Source organism: Apium graveolens, chromosome 5 (genome assembly GCF_009905375.1).
Source record: "Apium graveolens cultivar Ventura chromosome 5, ASM990537v1, whole genome shotgun sequence".
NCBI lineage: Eukaryota > Viridiplantae > Streptophyta > Magnoliopsida > Apiales > Apiaceae > Apium > Apium graveolens.
Genome location: NC_133651.1, coordinates 309136297 through 309152757, shown reverse-complemented (window position 1 = coordinate 309152757; position 16461 = coordinate 309136297). Strand labels below are relative to the sequence as shown.

The window sequence follows — 16461 nt, the reverse complement described above, 5'->3', positions numbered from 1 at the left end:
TTTCTTAGATACAGAACAAGCATTATGGAGCTTTACTTTAGTTTCTAAAACATAAATTAGATCTAATTTATTCATACTAATAAAATTGACTAACTCTTTTTAATGAGGGCTTTTATTGAGCCCCCTCACGTTCCATGAGGTGAACCTCATTACATATTCAAAGTGATGCTGGATTTCCTGCCAGCCTCAGAATTTTCTTTACGGCCGAAACTTTTGTAAACCCATCATCATCCGTATTTGCACCTTTTGTGGGAGATGATTCAGATGGTCTAGAGATACCAGGATCAGGGGCAGCTTCTATAGTCACTGATCTGGCTAGAGAGTTCCCTGGTGGTGGTAAATCAACTACTAAAGCATTGGAAATTCTAAGGTTTTGAGGAGAAATGTTGTGTTTCCTCATTCTGTTGGGAGTGATAACTTCAACCGGATCTTCGGCGGTGACAGCCAAGCTCTCAAACGAGTTATGAGTTGTAATGGGTTGAACCATATTCCCATTTTCATTATTATTATCAGTACTCCCTTTGTCGAGCTCATTCTTATACCGAACTACATCGCAACCAAATAACTCTCCAATTACTGTAGGCACCATATCATTGTTCTCTTCATTGCTGGTTACAATTACAAGCCCATTCTCTTGCATAGACTCAAAAACATCCACATTTTGGGTCCATGTTATATTTCATGCTCTACTTCCTATTCTTGATATAGATTAAGCTCTTGTTGTTGGTCTTCCTGTTGGTTTTGTTTTGCCTGTCTATTCTGTTGGGTTGTCAAGACATCTCGCTAAAGAGTGGCCAAATGCCTTAAAAAGACTATAGGAATAGGGTAACGGTGAATAGATAATATCCACCCTCATCTTCTCCTCAACCCCATCACTAGAGCCGGCCACACGGTCGGGTCGATCGTGCCGGGCTGAATTTCCGGCGGTCCGGTTCACCAGCAGCTTAAGTCGTGAACGACCCGTATATCTACACGAATCGTGTCGTGCCGTGCTGATTTGATAGAATTAAGCGAATTAAGCGATTTTAACGGTTCCGGCGAGTCTGACGGTTCGGGCCGGTTACCAAATAAAACTACTAAGCAAACACAATTCTAAACAAACACAGAAAGATCGTTGCTCAACAAATTCCTAAAATCACTGCTAACAAATTCGCCGGAAAACTTGTAAGCTCGCCGGAAAATCGGAACTTGGCTTGTTGTGCCTTGTGAGTGTGACTGTGATTTGTGAACTGTGTGTGGATGGGCATAATTAAAAGTGAACTGTGAGAAGGAAACAGAGAGATCAAGAGTTGAGAGTTGTATACAGGAGTGTGGATTGGAAATACAGGAGTTGAACGAATAGGCGGGTTGTGCCGAGCTGATTCGGTTCGTCTGAATCATCTCGGTTTAGGCGGGCCGTGTAATATCCGGGATATATCGTGTAATTATTTTTGCTATTATATAATTATTATGTGTGTTCAGTATCTATTCTATGAGCTAATTGTTAAGTGTTATCTGTACTTGAATATTCAAAAATAATATTAATTGAGTATTTTAATTTTTATATGTCCAAAATAAAATATAGATAATTGTCATATCTTTCTAATTATTTTTATGTTGGTTTATGGATTTATAAGAATCATATGAAATTTCTAAAATCTTTTTTCGGATAATTAAAATATATTTTATAAAAACGGGAACCAACCGACGTCAACCGTTGTTACGTTTTTGGAACCCGAAACTCTTTCGAGAACTCCTTCCTAACCTAATTGTAATATTCCGAGCATATTCCATGTTTCAACTTTTTCGATCCGGCTTACGGTTTGTCCTACGCGGGTCCCGGCGCAACATTTTCGATAAAATATTCGTTTCGGTAAATCAATAAAACCCGTATTTTCGCTAAACGGGAGCTTTTTATTAAACTATCCCAATTATCACTTCGTAATACGTGTAACCAGGCGCTGAGACCAAGACCGCAGTACAAATTGTACTGATTTGGATAATTATCCCGAAAATCGATACCGTTTGGATCAGTTTTTACAAATAAACGTACCGTTTTATATCGGGAATGATCCAACGGGATACTAATTTTCCGTAATTATAAATAGCCTTTTACCGTATTTTATTTCGTATCAAAATCATTTGCAGATAGTTAATCATATAATTTTCAGAGAAAAGCCCTAATTTCTTAAAACTGTTCTAAGAATCAAACAACAAAACGAAGGCGTTACCGATCTCTGTTTTCAAAGCTTGAGTAACCAAAACGAAGGATTTGAGGTGTTCTATCAGATTCTGAGCTTTGTTTCACTGCAGAAATCAAGAAGAGACAAGACGTAGGAAAGGGAAACAGGTAGTTGAGGAGTAAAACGGTTGTGATTGGAAGCGAGTGCAGTGTAGTAAGCTAATACCAGGCAAGTGTTCTGAACTTTCTCGAGATATTGTAGTACTTGATAATCCTGTGATATTGCAAGTGCTTTGAAGCACGGAAACCTAAATCCTGATTTAAGTTATTGTTCTTGAGCCATGAACCATATTCTTTCTAAGCCATTGATTATTGTATACCCAAACAGGAACCACAAATCTACGATACTACTCCACAAATACATACAAACTAAATACCAAACACTGAAATGAACTATTATATACTCAACCCATGGTATCTTATACTTTGAAAGATCGAATCCTTGAAACCTTGAAACGTTGATTCCTTTGTTATCCAATTCTTTCATTACCCAGCATCCAAGCTTTTAAATTGCCTTATTGATCCTTACAAGGATTGAAACCCTTTCATTGTTAAACATTTATTGTTGTTAATGATTTCGGTTATTGTTTACTATTGCATATTCTGTTATTATGTTAGAATTGGATTGTTTTTATAAAATTGTGGACCAGATTCGTGGTCAGACCATATAATGGTCAAGTTAGGCCAATGTGTGCCTTGGATCCAGTAGTTAGAGCAATGTTGTGTGCCTTGCTCGGGGTTAGTGCGTGACTGATCAGCAGCCTAACCTTGGTTTTTAAATTAAAAGTATAATATCCAATTCTAAATCATAATCCATTGTTCACTTGATATCATAAACATATTCGCCTGATGATCATTATTCTCAGTTTTGTCATTGTGACTTGCTGAGCTAGTTAGCTCATTCGTGCGATGTTGTTTATATTCTTTCCAGTTAAAAAAGAACCAGTTGGTAAAGAGGATCCCCAGTCCAGCGCGAGAGCTAGGGGTTCATGTTGAGAAAGCTGAGCTAGTAGGCTTCTTTTGGAATAATTTAAGTTTGTAAAAGTTTGTAATAATGTTTAATACTCAGTTTGAGTTTGAAATAGTTGGGATTTGAACGGTTTGTAATATATTAGTGTGTTTGGCTTGTGTGCATACTTTAACCTGTTGCGGTCCGTGGTGGTTGGTAAGTAGGGTCACTGCATATATTATTATTATCTTTATTATTGTTATAAGCAGGTTATAAATAAGGTGTATGTGTGGACCCCAAACTTCTGACTCGGGTTTGGAGGGCGCCACAGGCCGTGCCGAGCCGGTTACGGTTTAACAGAATGCAACTCGTATTCGGTTCGTATGTACAAGCGGTTAGTGCCGAATTCAGAATCGGCACGTGACGAGGTGAATAACACGAATTTTAGGCGAGCCGAGTTCCGATCGGGCCGAGCCAAACCGCTCGTTTGGCCGGCTCTACCCATCACCATTTAAAACTGGTACCCAGACGTGTGTAGGTCTCGGATCAGAGTATGTGAGCTCTACATGTACCCTTGCAAACTTTAAAGGCTCAAAGTGACTTGTTATCTCCTCGAACATAAGCGGTCAACCAGTTTATTCCAACAGGGGACCCTACGAATGACATTACACTTGAAAGTGGAACCCTCTATCCAAGGGAGTAAGTAGAGAGTTCAAGCACCCGTTGGAACAGAATTGAGAGAAAGAGCAATATCCCTCTCCCGAACAGTGTTGAACTTGAAGATGTAATATCCCTTCGAACTATAGTAAACTCTGCACAAACCATTGTTCTTCCACAATGTCCCGAACAAATTTAAAAGCAAAGTTGGCTCCAATGAAGTGACCAATGATGCTAGTATCCCACTTTTTCTAAGCATTAATGAGAATGTCTCTAAGAATGTCTAAAGTAGTCGAGCCATCATCATTAAAAGTATATGAGACATTATCACTTTCAGTATTTTTAGTTTCTGGACTTGTACCCGGTATGCTCTTAGAGACCAAGGCACTCCAGGTAACCTTTTTCTCAGAGTTACGACTAGGCTCACCAATCTCAAACATAGTCCAAACTCCATTATGTACATTGACCTTATCTTTTAAAGCTTCAAAAGTAGGTTGAGTAGAAGAGTCATTACCTTGAAAATGAGGTCTCAAGTGTACAGGGCCTTGTATAGTAACAAATTGTGAGGTAACTTCAGTGGGGGACCCTCCCTCGTTACTACCTTGTGAGCTATCAAAAGCCAACATAGTTGGTCCATCCTCATTCCTTACAGAACCACTATTATTAATTAACACCATATTTTCTTAAATTCTCAACAATTGTCTAGGCGACAAAGGCTGAGCATCAGCGACCTCATTAATGTTAAAGGACTCTTCATGATGCAACTGCAAAGAAAAGTTGTCCTGATGTGCTGAAATAGTAACATTGGCATAATGATGCCCTAGCATAAGAGAGAATTCGTCTAAGTTCATGGAACCGGAGTGTTCAGAGTTTCTTGAACCCATCGTATAGAAGCACAAGGAAGAATAGTGAAGGCAGAGATGGAGTAGATCCGGAAGGAAAAGAAGCAAGGATTATAAAAAAGAAGAGCATGTATTAAATGGATCAAAGATGAAGGAATAGTGAAGAAATGAATCAGCCGAAGAATTTAAAAAAGCTAGGTGAAAAAATAGAATCTAGTGAGGAGGAGGAGATTCTCTCAATAAACCCATGTGATGCTTGCTTTTTCTCAGCTATGTTATCGTATAATTGGGCCTAGTAAACTTCTTTTCTAAGTTATACGAGCGGGTTTAATTTTGAGTTTGAAATTTATTGAAAAGAGTTTTAAAAGAAAGGAAAAAAATTATCTATGGAATTTGGAAATCCTTGTTTCTAGAACTGCAACCTAAAAAGATCTTCCTATAGTTGGGGTCTCAAATATTATATTTCAATTGTTGAGAACTGTTTGTTATTAAACATGTTGTTTTATATTGAGGTTTCATTGTTATGACCAAATCCTCTGATCCCAAATTTGGGGCGTTACATATATAATATAGTGTTATTCCACTATAAATATTCTTATAATGAAAACTAGTAACTAGTGGTATTTTTGTAATTAATTACAACTTACTACCTAAAATACACCCCACCCTCACCCCTTTCATATACCCCCATCTCGCTGTCGTGCCTTCCGCCGCCGCTGACGGTAATCACAAGACCCTCCCCTATCGCTCTTTCCCTCTCTCCCTCTCTCTCCCTCATCCATCTCCACCAACAACCCCCAACCATTCTAATTATCTAAAATATTTAACCATTCTAATTATCTATTAATAGTTCTAACTAAAATGCATCTCTAATATCAATTTGGTTCACCTATTCTTTTCAAACATATTACTTAGGTCATTTATAATATAAATTTATTTATATGAGTAACTTCAATTGTAGTGGCCATGAAAATAACTTTTTTGCATTTTGTTGGCGCTTGTTGCAAATTCTACACTTTGATGGCTGCAACTTACAATATTTAAGCAGATAAATGGCTTTCGTCAAATTGGCTTTAACGAAGTTAACAATTTAGTAGGTTGAAGATGATCGGAGAAACTAAGAACAGAACATGGGAAATGGGCAACCCGAATTCCGACCGGCGAGTTCAAGAACTCCGGCCAACTCCAACAGCCCCATGACGCCCTCAAATTAACTTGGTTTTCAACGTTTGCAAGCCAAACATGACCAAATCGACTTCATTACTACGATCATAACAAAAAAAACCACAACCAAACACAACAAAAAATCATCCAAATCGCGATCGAACCCGGTGGCCTAAACTCAATTTCATCGAACCCAAGAATAAGTTAAAACTCGATAAAACTTACTAACAAACAAATGTTAAAATTTTACAAAGCTAATCCAGTAGTTATAATCATCAAACAATCAGTTATATAACCATAAATACAAAAATATCTGTAGTGGCCCATTTTCCTATGAGCACACAAAACACCTCAAAAATTTAAAATAAAAATATATACATGTTGGTTACACACCGATATAATCATATCCATAAACAAAATTGATGGACAATCAACAAAAAAATTAAACCCCCAATTCGGACGAATATAAACAATTCTAACTAATTCAAAATTTTACCTAATCTAAAAATGGATTTTAATTCTTAGGGATATCCACTTGTAAATTAGAAGCACTAAAAGCAAATAATGCCTAGCAGAAGCAGCAGTCAACAAATTAGTCGTCCAAACAACCCTCAATTAACGAGTAAATACGACCGGTCAAAAATTGATTGTATTTAGTTAAATTCGACTGTTTTCGGTCGTATTTAGCTAAATATGACCAGTTTTTGGACAGGTCGTATTTGCTCGTGTCATATTTAGTAAATCGGTCGTATTTAGTATACGAGCGCCTAAATTCGAACGCTTATATTCGACCAAAAATGGTAGAATTTGTTTTTCACCTAAAATTTGAAAATCCCCACCAAAAAATTGAATTTTTAAAAAATTTTGAAACGCCCGCCTAAAATATAAATTTGATCGTATATGGTTTAAAATATTATTCTAAATTCTACCGAATACGGTCGAATTAACGAGCACCAGTTTTTAAAAAAAAAATCTCGCTGGAAAAATCTAAGATTCCGGTGATTTTTAAAAAATCCGGCAACTTCAATGATATCAACTACAACATCAAAATGTAACGTTGTCTTATATTTTAAAAAACTGGTAATGGGTGGGGGGTTTTAAAGTTAAAAAAAATATTATTATTTAGTATTTTTATAAAATATTATACCAACCGTTGGATTAGCTTTAGTGCTTAAATTTAGCACGTTGGATCTAAATCACGGGAATCGCTGACGTGGCAAGGCTAAATATGACCGTATTCAGTTAAATTTAGGAGTGTTAATTTATAAATTCAGTTCATATATTACGTATTTTCTGTTATGAAAATTAAAATTTCGGATAATTTTTATAAAAAATATTATTATTTATTAATTTTTTTCTTAAAATATTATAATTTTATTATTTATTTTAACAACTAGCGATTTTAATAAAAAATTGAAATTGTGATTTTTATCGGGTTTATGATAAATTCCATTCACAAGAGTGTGCGGTGAAATTTTAAATTATGTTTAATTATACTTTATTTGTTAATTTAATTGAGATCTAATGATTAAATATATTTATTTTTTCTAAAAATTTTATTATATCACTAAATTATATAGATATTGACATCTGTAAGGTTGGATTTTTCATAAATATTTTTTAAAATATCAATTTGGGACTAAAACTAATAAGAAGTACTGGTCTAACTACAGTTAAACCTCTTTAAAATAATATGGTTGGGACCAAGAAAAAATATTACTTTAACGACTTTATTACTTTATCGGAAGTAAATATACATTGTGTCCATTATGTTGGGACCGGAGAAAAATATTATTTTAGCGAGGTTATTACTTTATTGATTATTACTTCATCGAGGTTCAATTGTACTGGTTGACTGTTAAAATAGTAAATCAAAATACATTTATTTTTTTCTAAAGTTTTTATTACATCACTAAAAAATATAAATATTGACATCTCTAAGGTTGGATCATTCATAAAAAAAATTTAAAAAATTAAAATATCGGTAATAGACTAACACTAGTAAGAAGTACTGATCAAACTACTAGTTGACTGTTAAAATAGCAAATTAAATACATTTATTTTTTTCTAAAATTTTTATTGTTGTGCAAGACATGCCTATATCATAACAAGACTAAGTCAAATTGACAGCCCTAAAAATTAGTTGTATGATAAATTTATATTTTGTATTGTATTACTTGAGTCTGTAAAAATATGAAAGATTAGACTGGAGTATTTTTCTGTAAACAGTCTCAAGCCTAAGAATAAACTCTGGAATAAGATCAAGAATATCATGCCTCAGAGAAATTTGTAAAGTAGCTTGGAGTTCAATAAACCTGTTTTAGGAAAAATATACTAAGTCAAGATATCTACAAGTCACAGATCAAGTCATATAGAGAAGTCATTCGAGAACTCCAGAATGACTTATCGAGAAGTCCAAAATAGCTTATAGAGAAGTCTCAGAGATATCGACAAGCTAAATGAAGACATGAAGATTGGAGATATCAACAAGTCAAATTATCATTAGAGATCTCAGGGATATCTACAAGTAAAAATGTATACAGAGATCTCTCAGATATCAACAAGTCATCTCTGCATTAGAGAACTCAGAGATATTGTGACAACCGGTAAATATTGGAGTGATTTTTATAAGTGCGATATATATTCTTAAATATTATGTGTTATAAGGCCGATTATGTAAATTTGTTATATATTGTGTATAATTTTGTCATATGGCATTGCGAGTGTTGCTGAAATATTGTAAGCGTGTAAATTTCGTACGCGAGTAAGATTTTCGCTACGCGATTAGTAAATAATAGAGATTTCTCACAAGTTAGTAATATTTGATTAGTTGCGATTAGGCGATAAATTTTTATTTTAGTATTGTGGATTATAATCAATTTACTTGCAATTATTTATCTAATTTATAATGTTTTAAGTATAATTTTCATAATTTATTTGTTAGTATAATAATATGTGAAAAAATATTTTAATATAAAATTTTTGTTCGAAATTTTTTAAAACAATTTTATTAAATTTCTAAAATCTCATAGTATTTATGATATTTATTTGGTGATTTATGGATTTGTATTTTAATTCCTAAAACACACTCTTTTTAATTATACTTTTAATAGTTATTAAATTACAAGCATACCCTTGCATGTAAATTCTACTCAAATAGAGACCAAGGGTAGGACTATCCTTTCACTCCCCACTAACTCCATTTAACCAAGCAAAAGACCAATAAAACCTTGCATGCAAAAGCTAGCTATTAGTGGATGAAGGCTAAAATTGTAAGTTCAATCTACACTACCATTTTGATAAGATAAAAACAAGTTAAACACTCCACTCACCTCATTTTTTTCTTCACCAACACCTCACTCCACCCTCTCTTCTCTCCTTCCCTCTCTCTTGGCTGAACCTTCACCCCCCTCCCCTCTCATTTTTTTTCTTTTTCATTTCTTCAACTTCTTGCATCTTTCAACTCCTCTAAGCAAAGGACAAATTCACTTGGTTCTATATCATCATTTAAGGTGAGTTTTCTTAGTTGCATGTAGTTAAAGTCAAGGGTTTAACTTTGATTCTTGTGAATCTAGAGTTGAACTAATTGTGGCTTATAAATCTTGATCAAGAGATGGTCTTGATGAAGTGTTTTGCTTCTACTTTCAAGCCATGATCTTGGCCTCAAGCATTCGGCAATGATTCCTAAGGAGCCGAATGAATCTTGTGGTTTGTATGTTAGTTTTATTTATTTTCAAAAAATAAAGAAGCTTTGCATGTGACTTTTAAAGAACCTATGATCTTTTAAAATTTATGTTTACAAAGTTTCTATCCTTGCATGCTATGATTTTTACACTAAAAGTTGAAGTTAATGCTTGCATGTCGTAGTATAAGTGATATTTCGAACAAATGTGTTATGCGATTTGAATTTGAGTTTTTGTGCAATACATGCCACGGTTTTTGCTCTAAAATGCTAGTATATTATATGCATTATTGAGTTATGATTAAATCTTATAGCCATCAAGTTTATACCTTGTATTTTTGGTTCAGAATTTTGCTTAAAATTTAGTATATATAAAAATCTGCCTTGTTATGCTCTTTATGTTTGCCTTGGTAATCGATTTATATGGCTAGGTTTATACTCTTATTACCCATAAAATGATATTCAGTAGGGTTGTGCATGTTATAGATTAGGTTTGTTGGGTTGCATGTTGGTTTTGGTGTTGGAATGGGAGTTAAGGTGGAAGGAGGTACACTAGGCACTAAGTAGCAGATTTTTCACCCTATGTATAGGCTGTTTTAGGTGAGTTTTGGTGAGGCCTTGCTAGGCCCAAGTTTACTGGAGTTATAACTTGAGTTATACTTGAGTCCAGTAGCCTTGGTTCAACAAGAAACTTGCATTTTGGTAGGTGCACACCCCCATAACCGAGAGCAACTCAGAATAGGGCAGGGCTAGGTAAACTTAAACTTTGGTCGATTATAACCATGCCTTAGGCTAGGCCTTCACGGGGCCTTGTCTTAAATAAGTATAATGCATCCCTAGGAAGTTTAAAAAACCTTTAGAATTAAATGTTTAATGAGAAAAGTGGGTTTAATGTAAGTAAAAACAGAGCAGTTTGAATTCTAGTGGGGGCTGGGCAGAGTCAACTTTGGGAAGAAGCCTAGAAAGGCCTAGGTGAGGCCTTGGCCTGAAACCAAGTCTGAGAGTTAGTTTTAGGTCTTAAAAATCCATGAGAAGTGGTTTTGTTAGAAGGCCCTTTATAGAAGTCGAGATGTTTGCCATAGAGCACAGGTCGTGTAAACTATTTCTCGCAGGGGACTTCAGTGAGAGTTTTGACCTTTATAAACCTTTAGGAGTAAGGCCCCTGAGTTTTACCAACTTTAGAAGTTAGTTTAGAGTCTTAACACCCTCTGGGAAGTGATTTGAAGTGAAGTCCCAAGGTAGAAACACCCCATTTCCACCAAGAAACTCGAGAGCACCTTTTTGAGTGGCATTCGGCAACTTTAGTGGTGTATGTTGTGTTTGGGTCTTAGAAGTGAAGGGTCTGAGTGTTGCATAACACCTTTTGGTTTAAGTTAAGGTCAGAATAGATAGAGTGAAGCATTAGTGATAGTTCTTATATGTTATTTGCTTACGAGCATAGAGATTTAGGTGATAATAGCTAAGTATCATATGCCATGCCATTACGTGATTATGTGACTATGTCGATTACTTGAATTATATGCGATTAAGTTATGTGTAATCATAAGTTTGTGTAATCGTAATTATAATAGGGGTAAAGGTTAGTCTAGAAGCTTATAGGCTTATAAGTCGATAAAGGGTGAATAGTAATAAGATTAATATAATGTGTAGGTTCTGAAGCGAAGGGGAAGACTCGTGCCGTCAAGATCGAATAATCTTAGAACTATTGGAAGGCAAGTTATTACTTTCTTTTGCTTATAATTGTTGGCAAGTTACTTACCTCTTTATTCTTATAATCGTTGCACATACATACATTTCCCATGAATGTTTAGTTATAACAAATCCATGTCCATAATTATTTCAAATACTTTCGTTAATCACTCTTAACTTTATTTGAACTTTACCTTCAAATGTTATTCCCTTGAATCTAATTCAATTAAGTTGACACCCAATCTTTCCCCGGCATCCATGTTATAAATCAATAAAAATAAAATAAATGTTTTCTTATCTTAGTGGATTGGACCAGACGCAAGTCCTTTTCACGTTTTTGATAGGCTCACATATAGCCTAGGGATCCCATTATATTTGAGAACCCAGTGCGGTTCGGGATTACTTCGCGGCTGATCACCGACTGTAATCCGTAGCGTCCTCAAATGATTTTGATGATTTGATATTATAACATAATTTCCCGATGCCATGACCATATGCCATATTTCGATTATTATGATTCTGCTATGCTTTTATACTATAACATGTTGCCCGATATCATGATTCCATATACCATGTTTCGATTGCTATACTTTTGCCATGTCTTTATATTATAACTTTATGTTTCTTATTGTCATTCTTACCAGTATCCATAACCCCTTGATTTTTAAACTCGTGATTTTGAGATAATGTCTTGCATAGTAGAATGATTAGTACTTGCTGAGCGTTTTAGCTCATTTTCTTGTGTTTAACCCCGTTCTACAGCTAGCAATCATGGTTCGTACCAAGGAGACCGCCCGTAAGTCAACCGGTAGGTAGGGTGAAGATCATTTGAGGGCGCAGGTAGAATATATATAGTTTAGGCAGAATCGGCCAGTATGTAATCATGGTATTATTTAGAAGGGCTATTCCAAATTCTGAACTTGTAAAGATCTTGGGATTTTTATTATTTTTGTTGGGTTGTATTAGATCATTATCATCCTTCGGACTTATAAGTTTGTAATAATTACGGTTCTCTTTATTTTAGTATGTGTGTGTTGTAGTTGGGGTGTGACAGTTTTTTGATATCAGAGCCTAGGTTTAGAGCCCCTGGACAGCCCAATTAGGACTATAGGGAGTATGAGTATATATTATTATTATCGGGAGTGCTAATGTGTCACATTCGAATAAATCATATATGACATTTGTATATATATATAACTTGACAGCAACATGCGTATTCATCATCTTCGATTCCGCCGAGCGACGCAATTCCTTTTCCTGTCTGTGCTGACTTAAGGATGCATCATGACTTTCTCCAAGGAAAGTATATCAGGCTGATGGAACGTCTTGAGGAGCTCTATGCCAGTAAGCAAGTGATGGGTGATGGACCTAAGGGGAAAACCATTTCGACGCTTGAGTCACTGATCCAGGTAGCCACATCAAGATTAGAGGAGATTCCCGTGCACCGTGACCGGACCAGTCGGATTACTGTGCAGACGATAGTGGATGAGCTTGGGAGTGTGGTCAAGATGCTACGTGAGGACACTACCCCCGACATTGCGAGAACCTGTGAGGAGGAGTCCGAGGAGGAACCCAAAGAGTAGTCCGAGGAGGAGGCTTAGGACGAGCTTTAGCAGACTTGACCTTTAGTTGCTTTGATTAGGTTGTTCCTTTTATTACCATGTTATTTGTTTCCATTTCTAGACTCTCATACTATTTGAATTCGGATTTGTAATCGTATTTGTACCTTGTGATTCGTACCTTTCGACTTGAACCATGTTATACACTTTCTTTGATTCCTATAATTGCTCCTTTAAAAATTTCTTTCTTATCACCATGCATCACCTTTATTATTTGAAAACTGTATACCATGATGACTGCAAATAATACCCTAATTATGTATCACTCAAACTGTATAACTCTTATTTCAGAAAATGGCACCTAGAAGAGCCCCCAGAAGACCTACAAATAACCAAGAAAATGACAAAAAAAACCAAAACCCTGATATAGCACAACTTGTGGAGTTGGTACGCCAACAAACTGCTACCATAGCCCAACAGCAACTACTTCTTCAACAAATGCAACCCCCTCAACCACCACCAGAAGGTGTCACTACTTTCAAAACATTCCAATATGTAAAACCCCCAGAATTCAAAGGAACACAAGACCCGGTAGAAGCTCATGCTTGGCTTAAGGAAATAGGAAAGGCCTTTGCCTTAACAAATGTTGGAGATAATCAGAAGGTGGAGTATGCCACTTACTTTCTTAAAGGTGAATCAAACTATTGGTGGGAGTTGGCAAAAGCTTTAGAAGTTGCTGAAGTTATTACTTCGGATAGGTTTAAGAGAATGTTTTTGGATAAGTATTTTCCTCGCTATATGCAAACACAAATGGAGATGAAATTCTTTGAGTTAAAGCAAGACAACATGAATGTCGGTGAATATGAGAAGAAGTTTACAGAACTTTCTAGGTTTGTGGGAGAGTATGTTGATTCTGAAGAGAAAAGGGCAAAAAGGTTCCAGCAAGGATTGAAGCCTTGGTTAAGGAGTCGTGTGGCTGCTTTTGAGTTGACCACCTATGCTGAAGTGGTTCAGAAGGCAATGGTAATTGAAGGTGAGAGTGAGAAAAAATTAAAATGAGAAAGGCAACAAGAAAAGAAGAATTGAAACAGGAGAAGAAGGCTCAAGTTACAAGGGCCAGAATCAGAGGACTAATCAAAGATTTAAACCTCGGAGTGGACCCGGAAACTTTAAGAAGAAAGAATTTGGGAATAAATCACAAAAAACAAGATCTCAATCAACCAGTGGAGAGAAACCCCAGCAAGGATCAATTTCGGAATGTAAGATTTGTAATAGGCGACATACGGGAATCTGTAATAAGGCGAATTTAGTTTGTTTCAAGTGTCATACGAAGGGCCATTATGCTCATGAATGCAAGAATCAGAAGGCCAACGTCACGTATTATAAGTGTGGGAAACCAGGACATGTCTCACGAGAATGCAAAGGAGTGGGAAATAACCAATTGATGCAACTGACTACTATACCCTACCCTGTGAATCAAGTAACTCTTATGCCAACCCCATCATTTCCAATATCTCTCAATCAACCTCAGATAACATCATCTTCAAATCGCCCAGCTTTGACTTATCTAGCTCAAGAAAGAACTTTTAACATGAACGTGAAGGATGCAATTCAAAGTTCCGATGTGGTGTCAGGTACGCTTTCTGTGAATGTCGTTAGTGCTAAAGTATTGATTGATTCGGGATCCACCAGATCATTTATTTCAAAATCTTTTGTTGCTAAGTTGGATTGTGAAACCCAATTGATGCATGAACCCTTATCCATTATCTTAGCTAATCAAGATAGAGTATTTGTAAATCGTATTTTCCCTCATTGTTCAATTGAGATAGCCGGACACGTTTTTCCTACGAACCTTATTCCTTTCCAATTAGGAAAATTTGACGTGATTTTAGGAATGGATTGGCTGACAAGTTTCAGTGCTCAAATAGACTGTAAGGATAAAAGAGTAGTATCAAGTACACCTCAAGGTAAGAAAGTAACGTTCAAGGGCCAAAAGCAAACTCAGACATTTCTCACCTCGATGCAAGCAAGGAAATTGATTCGGAAAGGATGCGAGGCGTATTTGGCATATGTAGTTGATAAAGGTAGAGAAGTTTATAATCCGGAAGACATTCCAGTGGTAAGAGATTTTATGGACGTTTTTCTTGAAGAACTTCATGGCTTACCCCCGGACTGACAAGTCGAATTTACAATAGACCTTACACCCGGCACCGACCCCGTTTCGAAAGCTCTATATAGGATGGCACCAACAGAGATGAAGGAATTGGCAAAGCAAATAAAAGAACTACTAGACAAGGGATTTATAAGACCAAGTGTTTAACTGTGGGGTGCGCCAGTATTGTTTGTGAAGAAGGAGGATGGAAACATGAGACTTAGTGTAGATTATCGAATTTTTGAACAAGTTGACGATTAAGAATAGATACCCTTTGCCTAGAATTGATGATCTGTTTGACCAACTCAAGAGAGCCTCTTGTTTTTCAAAGATTGATCTGCGATCGGGATACCACTAATTAAAGATTAAGTCTGAAGACATACCGAAAATGGCTTTTCGAACAAGACATGGACATTACGAGTTTCTCGTTATGGCTTTTGGGTTGATGAATGAAACAGCTGCTTTCATAGATTTAATGAATCGAGTATTCAAGGAGTATTTGGACAAGTTTGTCATAGTTTTCATTGATGATATTCTGGTATATTCAAAGACAGAAGCTGATCACGCAGAATATCTAACAATAGTCTTGGAAGTTTAAATTAGAGTAGATCCTGAAAAGATCGAGGTTGTAATATATTAGGAGAGACCGATACGCCAACAGAAGTGAGAAGTTTTATGGGACTAGCGGGATACTACAGAAGATTTGTAAAGGATTTTTCGAAGGTTGTCGTACCCTTGACCAAATTGACAAGGAAGAACGAGAAGTTTGAATGGACGGAGAAGTACGAAAATAGTTTTTAAGAATTAAAGCAAAGATTGGTAACTGCTCCGGTTTTAGCATTACCAGACGACAAGGGAGATTTTTTGATATCCAGTGATGCCTCTTACAAAAGACTTGGATGTGTATTGATGCAACACGGGAAGGTGATAGCGTATGCTTCAAGACAACTTAAACCACAGGAACAGAAGTACCCGACTCATGACTTAGAGTTAGCTGTGATAGTGTTTGCTTTGAAGCTTTGGAGACCCTACTTATATGGGGAAATGTGTGAGATATACACAGATCACAAGAGTCTGAAGTACCTCTTTACTCAGAAGGAGCTGAATATGAGATAGCGTCGATGGTTGGAATTGATCAAAGACTATGATTGTTCGATACAGTATCATCCGGGAAAGGCCAACGTGGTAGCAGACGCTTTGAGTAGAAATGAAAGGTTAAGTATGATATCAATATTGAAAGAATTATCTAATGAAGTTGAAAATTTTCAATTAGAGCCTTGTGAACATGGAGAGGCGGAAGAAATATATTATGCCATTACTTTTTAACCGACACTACTAGAAAAGATAAAGAAATGCCAAGATGAAGTAATGACTCAAGAGAATAACCAGTTGACAGGAGAAGAGATATGTACCCAAAAAGATGAACAAGGTGTGTTAAGATTTTCAACAAGAATTTGGATCCCAAATGTGACTGAATTAAAGAATGATATTTTGGAGGAAGCACACAACTCAAGATTTTCGATTCACCCGGGAAGTACCAAAATGT

At 36.0% G+C, this 16461-nt stretch overlaps 1 protein-coding gene across 1 annotated transcript; it reads left to right on the top strand.

Annotated features, from left to right (window-relative positions):
- The first annotated feature begins 13117 nt into the window (after positions 1–13117).
- Positions 13118–14939, top strand: LOC141661222 (uncharacterized). Its single transcript, XM_074468208.1, has 2 exons — positions 13118–13786; positions 14097–14939. Exons 1-2 carry the CDS (start codon positions 13118–13120, stop codon positions 14937–14939), a joined length of 1512 nt encoding a protein of 503 aa, XP_074324309.1.
- The last annotated feature ends 1522 nt before the right edge of the window (positions 14940–16461 follow it).